Source organism: Puma concolor, chromosome C1 (genome assembly GCF_028749965.1).
Source record: "Puma concolor isolate L17-30 chromosome C1, mPumCon1.1.hap2, whole genome shotgun sequence".
In the NCBI taxonomy this organism is placed as follows: Eukaryota; Metazoa; Chordata; class Mammalia; order Carnivora; family Felidae; genus Puma; species Puma concolor.
Window position 1 is genome coordinate 190,470,801 of NC_141674.1, and position 17,325 is coordinate 190,488,125.

Sequence of the window (17,325 nt, forward strand, 5' to 3'; positions counted from 1 at the left end):
GTGTCTCCCTCTCTCTCTGCCCCTCCCCCGTTCATGCTCTGTCTCTGTCCCAAAAATAAATAAAACGTTGAAAAAAAATTAAAAAAAAAATAAAATAAAATAAGGCAGGGCTGTCATTTGGATTTAAAGCTGTTCTTTTCATTCCCCCCTTTTTCTTGTGCCTAAAGAGCCAATCTTGGATCTTCAATTTTCTATTTGTAATGTCTCGAGCGGTTGGTACTGAATTCGTAAGACCATTAATTGTATAGCATTGAACCTGTCTTGGACAAAATTAATAATTTTGTTTATGATGCAGGGGCCTAATGTGAGAGCGAGAAGTAGAATGGCCAGAGGCCCGAGTAAAGCGGAGAGCAGGGTAATTAACCAAGGGGACGCGTTGAACCAGGATTCAAACCACCCTTATTTGTGGACCGCGGGGTAGTATTAGGCTTACTTGTGGGCCATACTGACTGGTTTGGCCCGATTAGTGTTGGTGAAGCTTTGGGTTTTATTTTTAATCTTATCTGAATAACAGTTGCAAAGTAAGGCGGTCCCCGATACAGGTAAATTCCCCAATTTAGTCCCGTAATCCATCTTGTCTCCTTTTTTCCGTCCTCTAGGAATTTGATACGAATAAGGTTACAGGCACGGGTTTGCTTGGGACAGGGGCTGGCAAATTTCATGTCAATATAATGAGGTTTTACCTCCCATTTCCAGCTTCCATCATTGGTAGTAACACAACTCCAAGCCTTACAGTAGAGGGATTCGATTCCTCCACAGGTTTTTTTCATTGCTCCTGTTCTGAACCCGGGACATGCATAAAACCCACCAGATCTTATGCGCTTTTTTTCATTTTCTGGGGTTCCGGTCCATGACGGATTAGGACGCTGGCGGCTTCCGTTGGGGGGAAGTACCCCCATGGTTACGGCTACATCCTCTAGGTTAAAATATAGATCAGGCCACCAGGCATTTAGGGGAGTATCGTCTGCTGTGGTAGTATTATAGACTTCCTGGGTTTCCAAATTAGAAACCTCCCAAGTTAAAGTATAGGGTATATGGGGGTTGCTCGCAATACTTATCAGTCCGTAGGAGGTGAGCAGGAGCACGCTAATGAGTGTTCCTTCGATCATTGTGGGTCCGGAGCTGCTGCAACAGTCTTGATATGGGATACCCAGGCCTTTGGTCTCAGCCGGTTTTCGGGGTCAGGTTTTCGACGCAGAGTCAATTTTAAAGGATGGGTCTTACTCTGGTCAACCGTCCAGGTGGTGTTGGCTTCCGGCACAAAGTCTTCTCGAACTGCAAAGGGATCAGCTGGTCGGGCGTGGGTGTAATGGATCCAGGTAGCAATCCCGTCGACTTTGAGAGCAGTGGGTGTGGTTAGGATCACAATGTAGGGTCCCTTCCACCGTGGTTGGAGGGTCTCTTGCTTGTGTCTCCGCACGTATACCCAATCTCCGGGTCGGTAGTGATGCGGCTCAGGAGGGGGCCTGTTCTCATAAATGGCTCTCAATCTGGGCCAAACTTCCTGGTGGGTGTGCTGGAGTTCCCTCAGGGAAATAAGAAGTTTATGATCATCAAATTCAGTTAACACATTAGACTGTAGGTTGGGAATTATAGGGGGGGGCCACTCCATACATGATTTCGAAGGGGGTTAATCCCAGTTTGTAAGGGGAGTTCCGCACCCTGAACAGAGCGTAGGGGAGTAAGACTACCCAGTTAGCGCCAGTCTCCATGGTCAATTTAGTTAAGGTCTCTTTTAGAGTTCTATTCATTCTTTCTACCTGTCCTGAGCTTTGGGGTGTATATGCACAATGTAGTTTCCAATCAGCCCCAATAAACTGCGCTATCCCTTGTATTACCTTTGAAATGAATGCTGGTCCGTTGTCTGATCCTATTAGGGTAGGGAATCCGTACCTGGGCATGATGTCTTCCAACATTTTCTTTGCTACTACCTGCGCAGTCTCATGCTTGGTGGGGAAGGCCTCTGTCCATCCTGAAAAGGTATCTATAAACACTAACAAATATTTATATCCATATTTTCCAGGCTTTACCTCGGTGAAGTCTACTTCCCAATAGGCTCCCGGCCTGGTTCTGCGGGTTCTGGAGCCAGGGTTTTTCCCGTGGTTGGTGGCATTAGTTAGTTGGCAAGCTTTACAGCTAGTAACTATCTGCTCGATTTTTGTCCTGGAGTCTTTAATGGTGATTCTAGCATGCCTTATTAAGTCTTGCATTTTTCTTGTGCCCATATGAGTGGCTCGGTGCATCTTGGATAAGACTTTATTTCCCATTTCTTCTGGGAGAATTATGCTACAGTCTGCTGCCCTCCACCATCCGTTAAGGCACTGAGTTAAAGGTAATTTTTGGATCCAGTTTAGGTCTTCTTTAGTGTAGGCGGGATTTTCTGGTAAACTAGCTGAACCAGGGTCTGGTAGGGTGGTCATTAAAGCACAGTCCACCTGTAAGGCCGCCTCTCGGGCCACCTGGTCAGCCAAATTATTTCCTCTGGCCACCGGTGTGATCGGTTTTTGGTGGCCTGGGCAATGTATGATGGCTAGTCGTTTAGGCAGCCAGAGTGCCTTTAAAAGAGCCAATATTTCTTCTTTGTTTTTGATAGTTTTCCCCTCTGCAGTTAACAGTCCTCTCTCTCTGTATATAGCTCCATGTATGTGGGCCGTAGCAAAAGCATATCTGCTATCGGTATACACGTTTAGTCTCTTGTCTTTTCCCAAAGTCAGTGCCTTGGTTAAGGCCACAAGTTCAGCCCGTTGGGCAGAGGTGCCAGCTGGCAAAGGCTCTGCCCAAACAGTCTCAGTTTCAGTTGTGACTGCTGCCCCCACGTACCTTTGACCCTGATGTACAAAGCTGCTGCCGTCAGTGAACCAGGTAACCTCGGCGTCTGGTAGAGGGTGATCCTGTAAATCTTCCTGAACTCCATGAACCTGTGCCAATATCTCAGTGCAGTCATGGAGGGGGGTATCTAAGTCCGGGTCTGGACAGGGAGGCAGGGTTTAGTGTTCGGGGGGGAGCATAAATGATTTTGAGGGGATTTAATAATAGTCCCTGGTAGTGAACCAGTCGGGCGTTACTTATCCATCAGTCAGGAGGTTGTTTGAGGACTCCCTCGATGGCATGAGGGGTTGTAACATGTAACTCTTGTCCCATAGTTAACTTATCAGCATCCTTTACCATTAGAGCTGTAGCAGCGATCATATGGAGGCAAGGGGGCCAGCCAGCTGCTACTGGGTCTAGTCTTTTTGAAAGATAGGCAATGGGCCTGGGCCATGGACCAAGGAGTGGCGTCAACACTGCTTTGGCTACCCCCTTATTTTCATCTACGAAGAGATGAAAGGGTTTGGAGACATCGGGGAGCGCTAAGGCTGGCGCCGACAACAGGACGAGTTTAATTTGCTGGAAAGCCTGCTCAGTTTTCTCTGTCCACTCAAAGGGCGCCTGTTCTCGGGTGACCAGGTAAAGAGACTTAGCCATCTCGGCGAACCGAGGTATCCACAAGCGGCAGAACCCGGCCGATCCCTGGAATTCTCTTACCTGCTTTCGCGTTGTGGGTCGGGGGATGCGGAGGACGGTTTCCTTCCGTGCATCAGTGAGCCATCGATGGCCTTCTCTTAACAGATACCCCAAGTAGGTTACCTAGGATCTGCAAATTTGGGCTTTCTTTGCTGAAGCCCGGTGCCCCAGGGCACCAAGTGTCCGGAGGAGGTTCCTGGTGCCTTGCAAGCAAGCTTCGGCAGTTTCAGCGGCGATTAAAAGATTGTCGACATACTGCAAGAGAGTCACTTCGGGGTTTTGATTCCGGTACTCACCCAGATCTTCGTGAAGTGCCTCATCGAACAAGGTGGGTGAGTTTTTAAATCCTTGGGGGAGCCGGGTCCAGGTGAGTTGCCCATTTATGCCCCTCTCAGGGTCGGACCACTCGAAGGTGAAGAGCTCTTGGCTTTTGGGGGCCAGAGGCAGGCTGAAAAAAGCATCTTTCAAATCAAGGACAGTATACCATTGTCTTTCTGGGCTGAGGGCACTTAGGAGGGTATAGGGGTTGGGTACTGTTGGGTGTATGTCCATGACTCGGCGGTTAACTTCTCTCAGATCTTGTACTGGATGGTAGTCCGCACTGTTAGGTTTTCGTACAGGCAGCAGGGGGGTGTTCCAGGCTGAATGGCAGGGACGCAAGATGCCTAAGTCTAGGAGGCGACGGATATGTGGCGTGATGCCATTTCTGGCCTCCATTGACATCGGGTATTGTCGGACCCGAACTGGATCTGCCCCCGGTTTCAGCTCTATGAATAGATCCGGGCGATGTTTAGCCAACCCCATACCCCCGGTTTCAGCCCATGCTTCTGGAAACTGCTGGAGCCAGGGCTCTATGTTTTGACTTTGTGAGGGTGGCTCCTGATGGAGTTGATATTCATCTTCTAATCTTAGAGTAAGTATGGTCATGGGTTGGTTGTGAGGGCCAGTCACTTGGGGGCCCCCTGGCGTAAAATGAATCTGGGCCCCCATTTTAGTGAGCAAGTCTCTTCCTAATAAGGGGCAGGGGCTGTCGGGGATGACTAGGAAGGAATGGGTGACCTTTCCATTTCCTAGGTCCACAGTCCTCTGGGTGGTCCAGGGATATTTTTTTATTCCGGTAGCCCCTTGGACCCAGGAAGATTTTTCAGAAATTTTTCCATGGGGTCTGATCAAGACCGAATGTTGTGCCCCTGTGTCGATTAGGAATTGAACTGGGTTCCCCTCCACTTGTAGCGTTACCCTAGGTTCGGGAAGGGGATCCGAACCCCGTCCCCCCTATTCCGCATCTTGAGTGAAGAGGGCGGGTGTGGTTTTTGGCTGCCACGGTTTTTGATTATGACGTGGCTTTTTCTTTTTAGGGCATTCTCGGGCCCAATGGCCTTTTTCTTTGCAATAGGCACATTGGTCTTTATCCAGGGGCTTTTGGACGACAGCGGCCAGGACTTTGGTCATTTTTTTCGGTAGCTTTAAGTTGCCTGTCCTCTGGAGTCTCTCTATTATTATAGACACGCTGGGCAGTGCAGAGTAAGTCCTGAATCTGTTTTCCCTCCAGGTCCTCTAGTTTCTGGAGTTTCTTTTTAATATCAGTGGCTGCCTGATTTACAAAGGCCATTACAACAGCAGCTTGATTTTCGGGGGCCTCGGGGTTCATGGGGGTATACTGTCTGAAGGTTTCCATTAATCTTTCTAAATAAGCGGCAGGGCTCTCTGTCTTACCTTGTATTACTGAATACACTTTTGCCAAATTGGTGGGCTTGCGTGCAGCAGCCCGGAGACCCGCCATTAGAGTCTGGCGATAAATGCGTAGCCGTCCCCTACCTTCTGCCGTGTTGTAGTCCCAGCCATCCTGTGGGGGTCGGGTCAAGGGAAAAGCTGTATTAATGAGATCAAGGTTAGCAGTGGGTTGGCCGTCATCTCCAGGAACCAGCTTTCTTGCTTCCAATTGAATTCTTTCTCGCTCCTCGGTGGTGAACAGGATTCGGAGGAGTTGCTGACAATCATCCCAGGTGGGTTGGTGGGTGAACATAACGCTGTCCAGGAGAGCTATTAAATCTTTAGGGTTATCAGAAAATCGGGCATTCTGGGTTTTCCAGTTATATAGGTCACTGGTGGAGAAGGGCAAGTATTGAAGCCGGGGGTTCCCCGTATCATCGGGAGGCCCTACTTCCCGTAAGGGTAGAGCTACGGTGGAGTCAGGAAGGCGGAGTCCTGGCTCATGTGGGGCCCGCCTACGGGTACGTCCAGCCGGCCCTTGGATTTCGCCCCCACTAGGCATGGGCGCGGGTTGAGCCTCCCTATTTTCTAGTTCTTCCATTGGCTGGGCTACGGGAGGCTCTGCCGGCGCAGGTGGAATGGGGTCGGGAGCAGGGATGGGGGCAGCTTGAGGAATAAGGGGGGGAATCTGGTAAGGGGGAGGGTCAAGGGAAAGTGAATCTTGGCTGTCGGGGAGAACAGGGGGTGCATTCGGAGTTTGTGGCTTGGGAGGGTTGGTAGGTTTAGCTGCTAGAATTTTGCATGGCCCTGTTGTTAAGAAAGAGGCCATCCAGGGAGGTGGGTTTTCTACTAAATCTTGCCACACCAGAATATAGGGAATCTGATCCGAGTGACCTTCTTTCCCTGGTAGGAAAATTTTTGATTTTACTTTAAGGACCACAGGGAGGCAGAAGGTTCCCTCTGTAGGCCAATTGACCCCAAAGGTGGGCCATTCAGAGCAGCAATAGGCGATCAACTTCCTTTTGCGATTGTCTAGGCTTAAGCTGTGTCCTCTAGCTCTTACATCTTTGAAATTGGTGAGGAGGAGGGAGAGAGGGGTGCTCTGCGTTTGGCCCATGTTATGATTCTGAGGAAGAGGAGAAGAGAAGGGGGCGCGGGCAGCACGGACGCGGGGGGGGGGGCGCCGCTGGCCAGGGGGCGGCACGGAGGGGGCCCTGAAGCGGCTGAAATTAGCGGTGGAGGAGTTCGCGCAGGCGACCTCCGAGGGTGAGACCCCCAGCGGCCTGGCTGGGCCCCGGGCGGAGGGGCGGGAGGGAAAGCCGCAGGGAGCTGAGGAAGGAGGAGAGAGGAACAAAGGATGGAATAATTAATTCTGATCAGCCGAGAAAACAATTCCAATAAAGCATCCGACCCATGAAAGAAAAACAAGAACTAACAAGAATCTTTCGCAGCGGTTCCAACTTTCTGGTGCTGTTTCGGCCAACCCGGTAGAAAGGGTTACGGCTAGGATGGTTATTATTACAAAGGCCCAGGGGTGACAATACATTCAGACTGACACAGAAGCACTCGAGTACTCGTCCGTCCGCGTCCCTCGCGGGAGCTTAGGTGCCTCTTAGCATAGGCGGGCAGGTATAAACCCCCTGCTTGGATCAAAAGATTTTGACTGCCTTAAGCCATATGAGGATCACCGCGGAAATCGGGTTAGAGCCCACTCGAATCCCGTAGCTTACGCCGTGGGACTACACATAGGGTAAGTCAGGCGCGTGCCCCTGACTCTCAACAATCATTCCAGTCAATTCAACAGACAGACACACAGACACACATCACATCAGAATACGGGTAACAATTGGCATGCCTAGGTGGTTTTTCTTTTAGACGCCTATAGATATTTTTTTAGCACTCTGGAAGTTCATAGAGAAAATGAAAGTATTTAGTTCGCAGGCGCGTTGGGCGTAAGCAGCCCACAGAAAAGAATCCTGATGGGCCAAAAAGGCCCCCCGATGGACCAAGAAGGTCCCCTGATGGGCCAAGAAGGCCCCCAGATGTCAGTGGACGTCTCCAACTGACCCCGGCCGGGTGCCCTATAGCGCGTCCGCCAGGGTCACACCAGCTTCCAGACAGAACTGGTTCTCCAGAGAAGAAACACAGATCAGAGAAAAGGAAGAACGTTAGAGCCAGCTTACTTACCGATCGGAATCAGATACGACCCGTTAACCAGAAGTCTGGTGGGCTCGGGGGAAATCTCGGTGGAACCTCCAAATGTAATGCCCGAGGTCGCGAAACCCCCCCACAAGAGACCACCAGAGTCGTAAGTCAAAGCCAAGCGGCAAGGGTCGTTTACTGCAGGTTCGAACCTGGACCTCTGCGCACTCGTCGCCAGTGACGAGTAGAGGCCTCGATCAGGGTTGGTACAGCGTTTTTATAGACAGAGACAAATAGCACAGGGGAGGTTTCAAATTATGAGGGGCCTGATTAGTTGGTTTTAAAGTTGTTTGTTGTTCTCTGATTGGGCGTCCTTTGTCTGTTCTTTGGCGGGAAGGCTTTGTCCGTTACTTGTGGCAGGAGGAAAAGGGGGAAGGGAGAAGGGGGTAGGGGAGGAATGTGTTAAGCAAGCAGGTTTACAGAAGCGAGAAATGCCGGTTAGTTCATGTACAATCACTTATTCTATTACATACCAGACTACATTTAGGAAGTTTCACAACTTACTCTTTACATAGCGAGTTACATTCAGGAAAGGTTTCACAATGCTCGTAGCAAACAGCAAGCAAAACAGACTTCTCAGCAATTGTATTTTTTATCAAAGATCCATAATAAGCAGAAAAGAGAACTTAGCTTTAAACTAAGGCAGGGCTGTCATTTGGATTTAAAGCTGTTCTTTTCACCCAAGAGAAATTTCTTTTTTTTTTTTTTAAGAAAAAAGAGTTTAACTCCATTTTTATTCAAAGAAATGCTAATTAAAATAACACTGATTCATATTCACCTATGAAACTGACAAGGAGTCTTTAAAGTTCTTATAATCATTTTTGGCAAGAATGGTATGAAATGAGGATTCCATGTGCTGTTAATGAAATTGCAATCTGGTACAGCACAATCCATTGATTACTAGCAGCTGGGAACATAATTTCTTTTTTTTTTTTTTTCCTTTTTTTTTAATTTATTTTTTTAATATATGAAATTTATTGTCAAATTGGTTTCCACACAACACCCAGTGCTCATCCCAAAAGGTGCCCTCCTCAATACCCATCACCCACCCTCTCCTCCCTCCCACCCCCCATCAACCCTCAGTTTGTTCTCAGTTTTTAACAGTCTGCAAGAGAAATTTCTAAAAGACTTTTATGTGATGAAAAGATGCTCAACATCACTCATCATCAGTGAAATACAAATCAAAACCACAATGAGATACCACCTCACACCAGTAAGAATGGCTAAAATTAACAACTCAGGCAACAACAGAGGCTGGTGAGGATGTGGAGAAAGAGGATCTGTTTTGCACTGCTGGTGGGAATGCAAACTGCTGCAGCCACTCTGGGAAACAGAATGGAGGTTCCTCAAAAAGTTAAAAATAGAACTACCCTATGACCCCACAATTGCACTACTAGGTATTATCCAAGGGATATAGGTGTGCTGTTTCAAAGGGGCACACGCACCCCAATGTTTGTAGCAGAGCTATTGATAATAATAGCCAAAGTATGGAAAGAACCCACATGTCCATCAACAGATAAATAAAGATGTGGTATATATATACAATGGAGTATTACTCGGCAATCAAAAATAGTGAAATCTTGCCATTTGCAACTACGTGGATGGGACTAGAGGGTATTATGCTAAGCGAAAATAGAGAAAGACAAATATATGACTTCAGACATATGGACTTTAAGATACAAAACAAATGGTCTGTGTCCCCCCATCTCTCTGCCCCTCCCCTGCTCATGCTCTGTCTCTGTCTCAAAAGTAAAAACATTAAAAAAAAAAAAAAAAGATACAAAACAGATGGGGGAGCCTGGGTGGTTCAGTCAGTTCAGCGACTTTGGTTCAGGTCATGATCTCACCGTTCGTGGGCTCGAGCCCCGCATCAGACTCTGTGATGACAGCTCGGAGCCTGGAGCCTGCTTCGGATTCTGTGTCTGCCTCTCTCTCTGCTCCTCCCCCGCTCATATGCTCTCTCTCAAAAATAAATAAAGATTAAAAAAATTTTTTTAAGATACAAATAGATGAACAAAAGGGAAGGGAGGCAAAATTAATATAAAAACGGAGGGGGACAAAACATAAGAGACTCTTACATACAGAGAACAAACTGAGGGTTGCTGGAAGGGTTGTGTTTGGGGGGGATGGGCTAAATGGGGAAGGGGCATTAAGGAGGAGACTTGGTGGGATGAGCACTGGGTGCTATACATAGGGGATGAATCACTGGAATCTATTCCAGAAATCATTATTGCACTACATGCTAACTAACTTGGATGTAAATTTAAAAATAAATAAAAAATAAAAATAAATGCTCGGTGATAGTCATCACATCACTATGGTATTTAAATTCCTTTTCATACATTTAAAAGAGATACAATAATTTCAAATGTGAATATTTACAATACACTGAAAATTTAATCCTTTTAAGTCAAGATAAAAATTTTAGATGTCAACATCAAAATGTGTGAAAGTATATACATGGTTTCATAAAATATTTTTAGGTAGGGGCACCTGGGTGGCTCAGTTGGTAAAACCTTCGACTTCGGCTTAGGTTGGTGGGTTCCAGCCTCGTGTCAGCTCTGGACTGACAGCTCAGAGCCTGAGCCTACTTCGGACTCTGTGTCTCCCTCTCTCTCTGCCTGTCCCCCACTCGAGCTCTGTCTCTGTCTCAAAAATAAATAAAACATTAAAATAAATAAATACATACATACATACTTTTCTCTTTAAAAAAAGTACAATTTCTGCGAAATAAAATATCAAATAGCAACATTTATATTTGCTATAGATGCCAAAAGCCTTGGCATTTTCAATGAGATGTTTCATGCTTACTCGAGAAGTCATTTATCACAGATGTTCTAAAATGCAATCTCAAATGATTCCACTTACTGAATTGCTGCCTTTGTGTGTGAATGTATGTGTGTCTGTGTGTGTGAGAGACACACACTTTATACTATGAAAGCTATAAAAACCATACATACTTTGAGTGTGCATTCACTAAATGGAACACCAGTAAGTAATGGCCTTTGCCTTACATTATACATATCAAAAATTCTGAATCACGGCTTGGGTGGCTTGGTTGGTAAGGTGTGGGACTGTTGATTTCGGCTCAGGTCATAATCTCCCAGTACGTGGGACAGAACTCTGGGACTGGGTCCACGCTGACAGTCTGGAGCCTGCTTAGGATTTTCTCGCTCTCTCTTTTTCTGCCTCTCTCCTGCTCAAGCGTTCTCTCAAAATTAACAAACAAACAAACAAAGCCTTCTGAGTCCTGTGAAAAAGAAGAGGGATCCTAGGATATTTTTATGTTCAGAATAACTAGTGCTAAATACTAACGAGCATTTTGCTAGGAACTGTATTAAGTACTTTCCATAAAATACCTCATTTATTCCAGCAGGCAACTCTGTGTGGTATTATTTCCATTGCTTTATATATAAGGAAATGGAAGCTTAGAAAATTCAATTTTCTGAAACTCTAGCAGAGTCAGGAAATCTTACCATAACTGAACAGTTCGCTGCCTTCAATCACGAGAAAGTGTCAAGGAATCACATTTATTAGCACTTCAAATAATTTTTCGAAACAAGGAACATCTAACGATGCTTGACTCTTAAGACACTCCTGTCCAGGTTAGCTTGGGTCAGTGGTTCTCACGGTGTTTAACAGCTTTGTTAAATAAAGCACAGACTTGGGGCGCCTGGGTGTCGCAGTCGGTTAAGCGTCCGACTTCAGCCAGGTCACCATCTCGCGGTCCGGGAGTTCGAGCCCCGCGTCAGGCTCTGGGCTGATGGCTCAGAGCCTGGAGCCTGTTTCCGATTCTGTGTCTCCCTCTCTCTCTGCCCCTCCCCCGTTCATGCTCTGTCTCTCTCTGTCCCAAAAATAAATAAATGTTGAAAAAAAATTTTTTTTTTTAAATAAAGCACAGACTTGCGGAATCCCTCTCGCTCCCAGGGTGGGGTAGAGAATCAGAATTCCTAGCAAGTTCCCCGGTGCTGCTGCTGCTGCTCCGGAAGCTACGCCGTAAGAATCTTTCAAAGGTTTATGAGTTTTAATCCTAAAACTATTGGGACAGTGTTGGTCTGGGCAGAGCGATGGTAAGTCCTAACGTGTTTCAGAAGCCTAGACTCCACTTTCTCCTGCGACAGGAACCCCAAATCATGGGCGTGCCCCGAGGCCTTGTCCGCCGCCAACTCCGCCCTGGGGTGTGGCTCCGGCCCCGCCGCGGGCCTCGGCACTCCATTGCTCTCCCCGCCAGCCTCGCCAGGCCCCGGCCCCGCCCCCCGGTGGGCCCATTGGCTCGCAAGGTCCACAGGGCGCCTCTGCCCTCACGCCCATTCCGCAGAGCTGGTCAGGCTGAGGCGCTGCTGCCGGAGCGCGGGGTGTGAGACGTGGCTCGTCGGCGGAAGAGCCATGTTGGACTTTGCCATCTTCGCCGTTACCTTCCTGCTGGCGTTGGTGGCAGCGGTGCTCTACCTCTATCCGGTAATCGCCGTCTCGGCCTCGGGGACTCTGACAGCCGCCCCAGCCTCTGTTGCCGTATCCGCGTCGCTCTGCGCGCAGTGGGCTGCAGGGAGCGGGCCTGAGAGGAGGGCTCCCGCTCTCGCTTGTGTTCCTGTTCCCGCATCGCGCAGCTGCAGCTCTCGGGCACGTGACGCCTCGCGGAGTGCGCGCGGGCTGCGCTGGGAGAGCGGAGCGGGCGGCTGGAGGACCCCTCTGGCGCGCACGGCCAGGGACGCGTTGCCGCCTGAGGGCTTAGGGCCGTTTTTCTGGGTCCTGCTGCCTACCTGCTCCCGGCACTGCCACGCCTCTGTCACAGGCTGCGTGAGCAGTACTTTGGGGTGACTTTTGGGCAGTAATCCTGCCAAACCCAAATTCCATTTTCCAGGGTGTCTGGGAGGAAACTTGAGGGTGCGAGAGTGCTCCACTCCTTTGTCCTTTTCTGAGGATTCTCCTGGATTTTTTTTTTTTTTCTCCTTCGTGTCCTGCCTTTCGATCAGTCTTTCCGTCTGTTAACGAAATCCAAAATCCTCACGGCCCAGATCGGTCTTGCTTTTCGCAGGGCCTCGGAAGCAAATGGAGCTGTGGAATGAGCGTTGTGGTGGGTTAGTTCCTGAGCTTGAAGTAGCGACTTTGCGTTAGCTCTGAATCTTGTTCTACTAGACTTATCTGCTTGCCTTTATCAGCCTCAGGGGGTGATTCTGAGAGGGAAAGGAGCTAGTAGATGAGCAATCATCTCTTAACCTGTTTACAAAAGACGGTGGTGTTTTCGTGGAAAAAGTTAAGTAGCTGAGCTCCCCAAAACCTCACTGATAATAATGAGGGAACACCTTAAATGTTCAGAGATGGTAAATGGATTAGATTGTAATATTGCAGCTACACAACCTGTAATGTCCTGTATCCTATTTATCTAGAAACTAAAGGTTTAGTGACTCCAGATCCTGAGGTTTTTTTTTTTTTTTTTTTTTAATGTGTGTTTATTTTTGAGAGGGAGAGACAGCACAAACGGGAAGGGCAGAGAGGGGGAAGGGCAGAGAGAGAGAGAGAGAGAGAGAGAGAGAAGAGAAGAGAGGGTGACAGAATCCGAAGCAGGCTCCAGGCTCTGAACTGTCAGCACAGAGCTGGTTGCAGGGCTCGAACCCACCTGCTATGAGATCGTGACCTGAGCCGAAGTTGGGACCCTCCAACAACTGAGCCACCCAGGTGCCTCTCCAGATCTTGAATTTTTGATAATCTTTAAATGAGATTGCCCTTTGATTAGTCTATAGGAAGGAGCACTGTTTAGTCTTTCAGCCAGATACGGTTCCATGTACTGGCTATACAGCAGTGAACAAACCAGGCAGAAAATTCATATTCTGGTGAGGGGGAACAGATAATATAAACAAATAACACTAAAATACTAGTATTAAGTATTATGGATCAAAATAAAGTTGGGAACAGGTAGTGTTATTTTAAAGTAGGATGGTCAGTTTTTTTAAGGAAAAATATTCCAGAGTGGCTGCACCAATTTGTATTCCTACTAACAATGCAAGAGGATTCCTTTCTCTCTACATCCTTGCTAACAGTTGTTATTTCTTGAGTAGAACTATCCTACAATCCAGTAATTGTACTACTGAGTATGTAACAAAAAATGCAAAAACTCTAATTCGAAGGGATACATGCATCCCTATAGAGCATTATTTATAGCAGCCAAATTATGGAAGTAGTGCAAGTGTCCATCCATAGATGAATAAAGAAGATGTGGTGTATACTTACAATGGAATATTATTCAGCCATAAAGAAGAATGAGATCTTGCCATTTGTAGTGACATGGATAGAGCTAGAGAGTATAATGCTAAGTGAAATAGGTGAGAGAAAGACAAATACCATATGATTTCATTCATTTTTGGCATTTAAGAAAATAAATGAGCAAAGGGGGGAAAAGAGACAAACTAAGAAACAGACTCAACTATAGAGAACAAACTGATGGTTATGAGGAGAGGTAGTGGGAGGATGGGTGAAATAGGTGATGGGGTTTAAAGAGTGCACTTGTCACGGTGAGCCCCACATGTTGTGTGAAAGTGTTAAATCACTATATTGTACACCTGAAACTAACACAGTATATTAACTATACTGGAATTTAAAATTAAAAATATTAATAAAATAGGATGACCAAGAGGTAAGGAGAAATTGGAAAAGAGACCTGAAGGAGATGAGGGAGGGAGCAAGCCATTCAAGTATCTGAGAAAGCATTCCAGACAAAGAGAATAGCATATGCACATCTTCAGGGGGAAACATCCTAATGTGTTCCAGGAAAACAGAAGACTAGTGTGGCTGGAGTGGAGTGAGGAAGAAACTAGTAAGAAAGATAAAATCAGAATGATGGGGAGGAAAGGCAGGTTTTTGTTGTAGGCCAGTTTATGGACTTGACATTCATTCTGAAGTAGGCCACTGGAGGGTTTCAACAGAAGAGTGACATTTTAAATTTAAGGGAGTTAAAAATTTGATATTATTAGTTAAATCTTAAGCAAATCATTTTGACTGATATGTTAATAAACTTGTGGACCTAGGGTAAGAGTAGAAGTAGGCAGGGTAGTTAGGAAGCTGTTAAAATAATTTTGGTGAGATCTGGTGCTAGCTTGATAGCAGAGATAGTGTGGAGGGAAGAGGGGTATATTTCATTTGGACCATAGACAATTTAATAGGAGGGAAGGTGGAATATATCGGCATACATGTAGGCAGATGATAGTCATGGTGTGGAAGTTATTTCCTGATTGCTTTCATTTTTTCAATGGAAAAGTAGCAAGATCAGTTACTGGTGGGGATAGGGGATTTAAAGAAAGAAAAGGAGCAGAAGAGCCATTTGGAAGATTACAGAATGATAGACTAGGGAAGTGTGTGATTTCCAGGCAGTTCACTGGGGGTTCATGAAATTAAAATAAGACTAGTCAGCATGGTTGTGTTTCTCTTCAGCTGTGTGGATTCAGGGACAGTTTGTCAGATGTTGGATTTAATTAGAATTGGGGTTTTGCTGGGACACCAGGATGTAGGGCAAAAGGATACAGGACAAAGGAATGTTTATAATGACGTACCATGGAATCTAACCTGAGTAAAGTGGAAAATGAATATGTAAGTGGGTGTGTTAAAAGTACTTTTTGGGGTAAAAATAGTTTTTGGAGTGAAGATAATAAAAATAGTTGAGAAGGAAAGATAGGAGGTGCTTGGAGATTTGGATGCTTAATGTTAAAATTCTGGAGATGTTGAAGTTATTGGTCATGTAAAAATCTAATTTATGGGGACGCCTGGGTGGCTCTGTTGGTTGAGCGTCCAGCTTTGGTTCAGGGCATGATCTCGTGGTTTGTGAGTTCGAGCCCTGTGTTGGGCTCTGTGCTGACAGCTCAGAGCCTAGAGCCTGCTTCGGATTCTGTGTCTCCCTCTCTCTCTCTGCCTCCTCCATTCACACACTCTCTACCAAAAATAAACGTTAAGAATTAAAAAAAAAAAAATCTAATGTATGACCATGGGAATGAGTTGCTAAGATAGGGTGGAGGCTTGAATAGGGGAGAGATGGGTCAGGGAAAGAGGATAAACTTCTGTAGGTATAGGAGTCTGGGGATGAGAGAAGACCTAAGGTTGGTAGTCCTGGCCTTTGTGTGGTGTCTAATATAAGTAAGGAAAAAGATCATAATAACACTCTGGATAGTCTCAAGGCCAATGGTAGTGGTGAGGCAGTGAAATGGGGAGATTGAAGTTTTGCAGGGTTTTGTCCAGGTGCATACCAATTTTGGGATCCCTCTCATCATTTTAGCTATTTGGGAGATGTGGATGTAGTAAAGAGTGGGAGAGCATTTTACCTGGCATTCTGAGGTTCACTCTTCATTTTTGCTGATGAAATGTGGCATTTGCTATAGGAACCATTTTATCCAGAGGATGCACAGACTTCTAATGCTCCCTCTTCCTGTTTGCTGATGGAGTTGTGGAAACCAGGATTAGGTTAGTGGGGAGGGATTATACTTAGTATTTCCACATCGTTAGAGTTTATTCACCCCTGCGTGTCAGTAGTTTTTTCCAAATATTCAACATTTCTGTCATAACACTACTCTGTGAAGGTGTCCAAATATTCAAAGACATCAGTTGCATTTTCTTCAGCATGAAGATACACATTCTGGAGCCATCCATCTTCCTTCCCCAGCTGGTACTGGTTATAGTCTCCTTCAGTTTAGCTCTTGTTCTTTTACTATCACTGTGGGTATTCTCTTCATCTGTGTTATGTACCCTATTTCCTACATGCCTCACAATCCTTTCTTGTTTCACTTGCTATATATGCTGCAGTGCATCATTTTACAGTAGCTTCCTAAGAAAGTGTGCATGGCAAATACATTTTATGAAACCTAGCTTATTTGAAAGGTTTCTGTTCTAGCTTTACACTTGAATAATAGTTTGGCTTCGTATTAGATTATAGAATATTTTCCCTTAGAATTATAGGTGCAACCACTCCCCCAGCCTGTTTTTCCTGAATTTGGAATCTTGAGGTTTACTTCCAGAAGGATGGTAATCAGAGGAATAAAGAATCTGTATGCCAACTTTTTAAGAATTGGTTAAGTCTGTGTCTTACCTTATGTCTTATCCAGGCTTTCTGGTTACTGAGTGCAAATCTGATTGCTTTTTTAGGAATCCTCCTTCTTCCTCTGCAGACTCCTAGAGGAGGCCTCTCAACTATGTCAATTAATCACTTCTCCAACAGCTTAACACTTTCAGAAATTTGTTGAATTGTTCATTCTGTTATTTCCTCTCCCTTTCTCTTTATTTTTGTTTTCTCCTTTCTTATTCACTTTCATTTAGTGGGATTTCAGAAGGAGCAGATAATTGATGAATGTTATGGATCTACCATGTTTAAAGAGAAATCAAGAAGCTTGTTTTATGATTAATAATTTTACCCCAGGAAATTGAAAGTAGGATTTTTTATACCACTGGGTTTATCTTTTTTCTAATTTCCTCCCTATTTAAAATATTAAACTTGACAAGTTTCCATTATTGATGACTGTAGGACAGAATTATACACTGTAGATTTCATTGTTATCAGCTAAATACAAGTGACACATACTACGCATACTATTACCTAGATAGCATTCTTGTAGTATTTAGCAGAAACTGAAAAACTCTATAGTTAGTACCGTTCAATCTAGTATTTCTCTTTTGGCATATATACCCCAAAGGAGGAAAAAAGTAAAGTTTTACAAAGATTTTTATCGCTCTACTTATATTAATGAAAAAACAAAAGAAAGAAAGAAAAAATAGCTGAGATGTTTTATAGCAGTATAGTAGGAAAATGATTAAGCAATTTCCTTTTTAAAATTTTTTTTAAATTCAATTAAAAATTTGTTTTAGTGTTTATTTATTTTTGAAGAAGAGAGAGACAGAGCATGAGCGAGGGAGGGGCAGAGAGCGAGAGAG

General features: G+C 45.5%; 2 protein-coding genes and 1 long non-coding RNA gene across 5 annotated transcripts in view; 1 reads left to right on the forward strand and 2 right to left on the reverse strand.

Moving 5' to 3' along the window:
* Positions 1 to 106: 106 nt before the first annotated feature.
* On the reverse strand, positions 107 to 8,108 carry LOC147578630 (uncharacterized). Its single transcript, XM_086719344.1, is given in 3 exon segments — positions 107 to 1,606; positions 1,608 to 2,968; positions 5,323 to 8,108. Coding segments are annotated over 3 exon segments (2,874 nt in total). The 5' UTR covers positions 6,335 to 8,108; the 3' UTR covers positions 107 to 1,105.
* A 1,684-nt stretch (positions 8,109 to 9,792) lies between these two features.
* On the reverse strand, positions 9,793 to 11,083 carry LOC147578631 (uncharacterized). The gene is made up of 2 exons (XR_015255454.1): positions 10,896 to 11,083; positions 9,793 to 10,669 (listed from the first exon to the last, which is right to left on the reverse strand). It is a non-coding gene; the product is annotated as an uncharacterized LOC147578631 (long non-coding RNA).
* Positions 11,084 to 11,663: 580 nt separating this feature from the next.
* The window catches only part of CYP20A1 (cytochrome P450 family 20 subfamily A member 1), a 78,277-nt gene continuing 72,615 nt past the window's right edge, over positions 11,664 to 17,325 (forward strand). For 2 of the 3 annotated variants that reach the window (XR_015255453.1, XM_025934479.2), the window contains exon 1: positions 11,664 to 11,877. Coding sequence is in view for 2 of the 3 variants with exons in the window: in XM_025934479.2 (XP_025790264.1) it covers positions 11,806 to 11,877 (72 nt within the window). In the remaining variant the exon portion in view is untranslated. Of the gene's footprint in view, positions 11,878 to 11,909; positions 12,494 to 17,325 lie in introns of those variants that run through there. The other variant, XM_086719345.1, reaches the window with a different exon arrangement.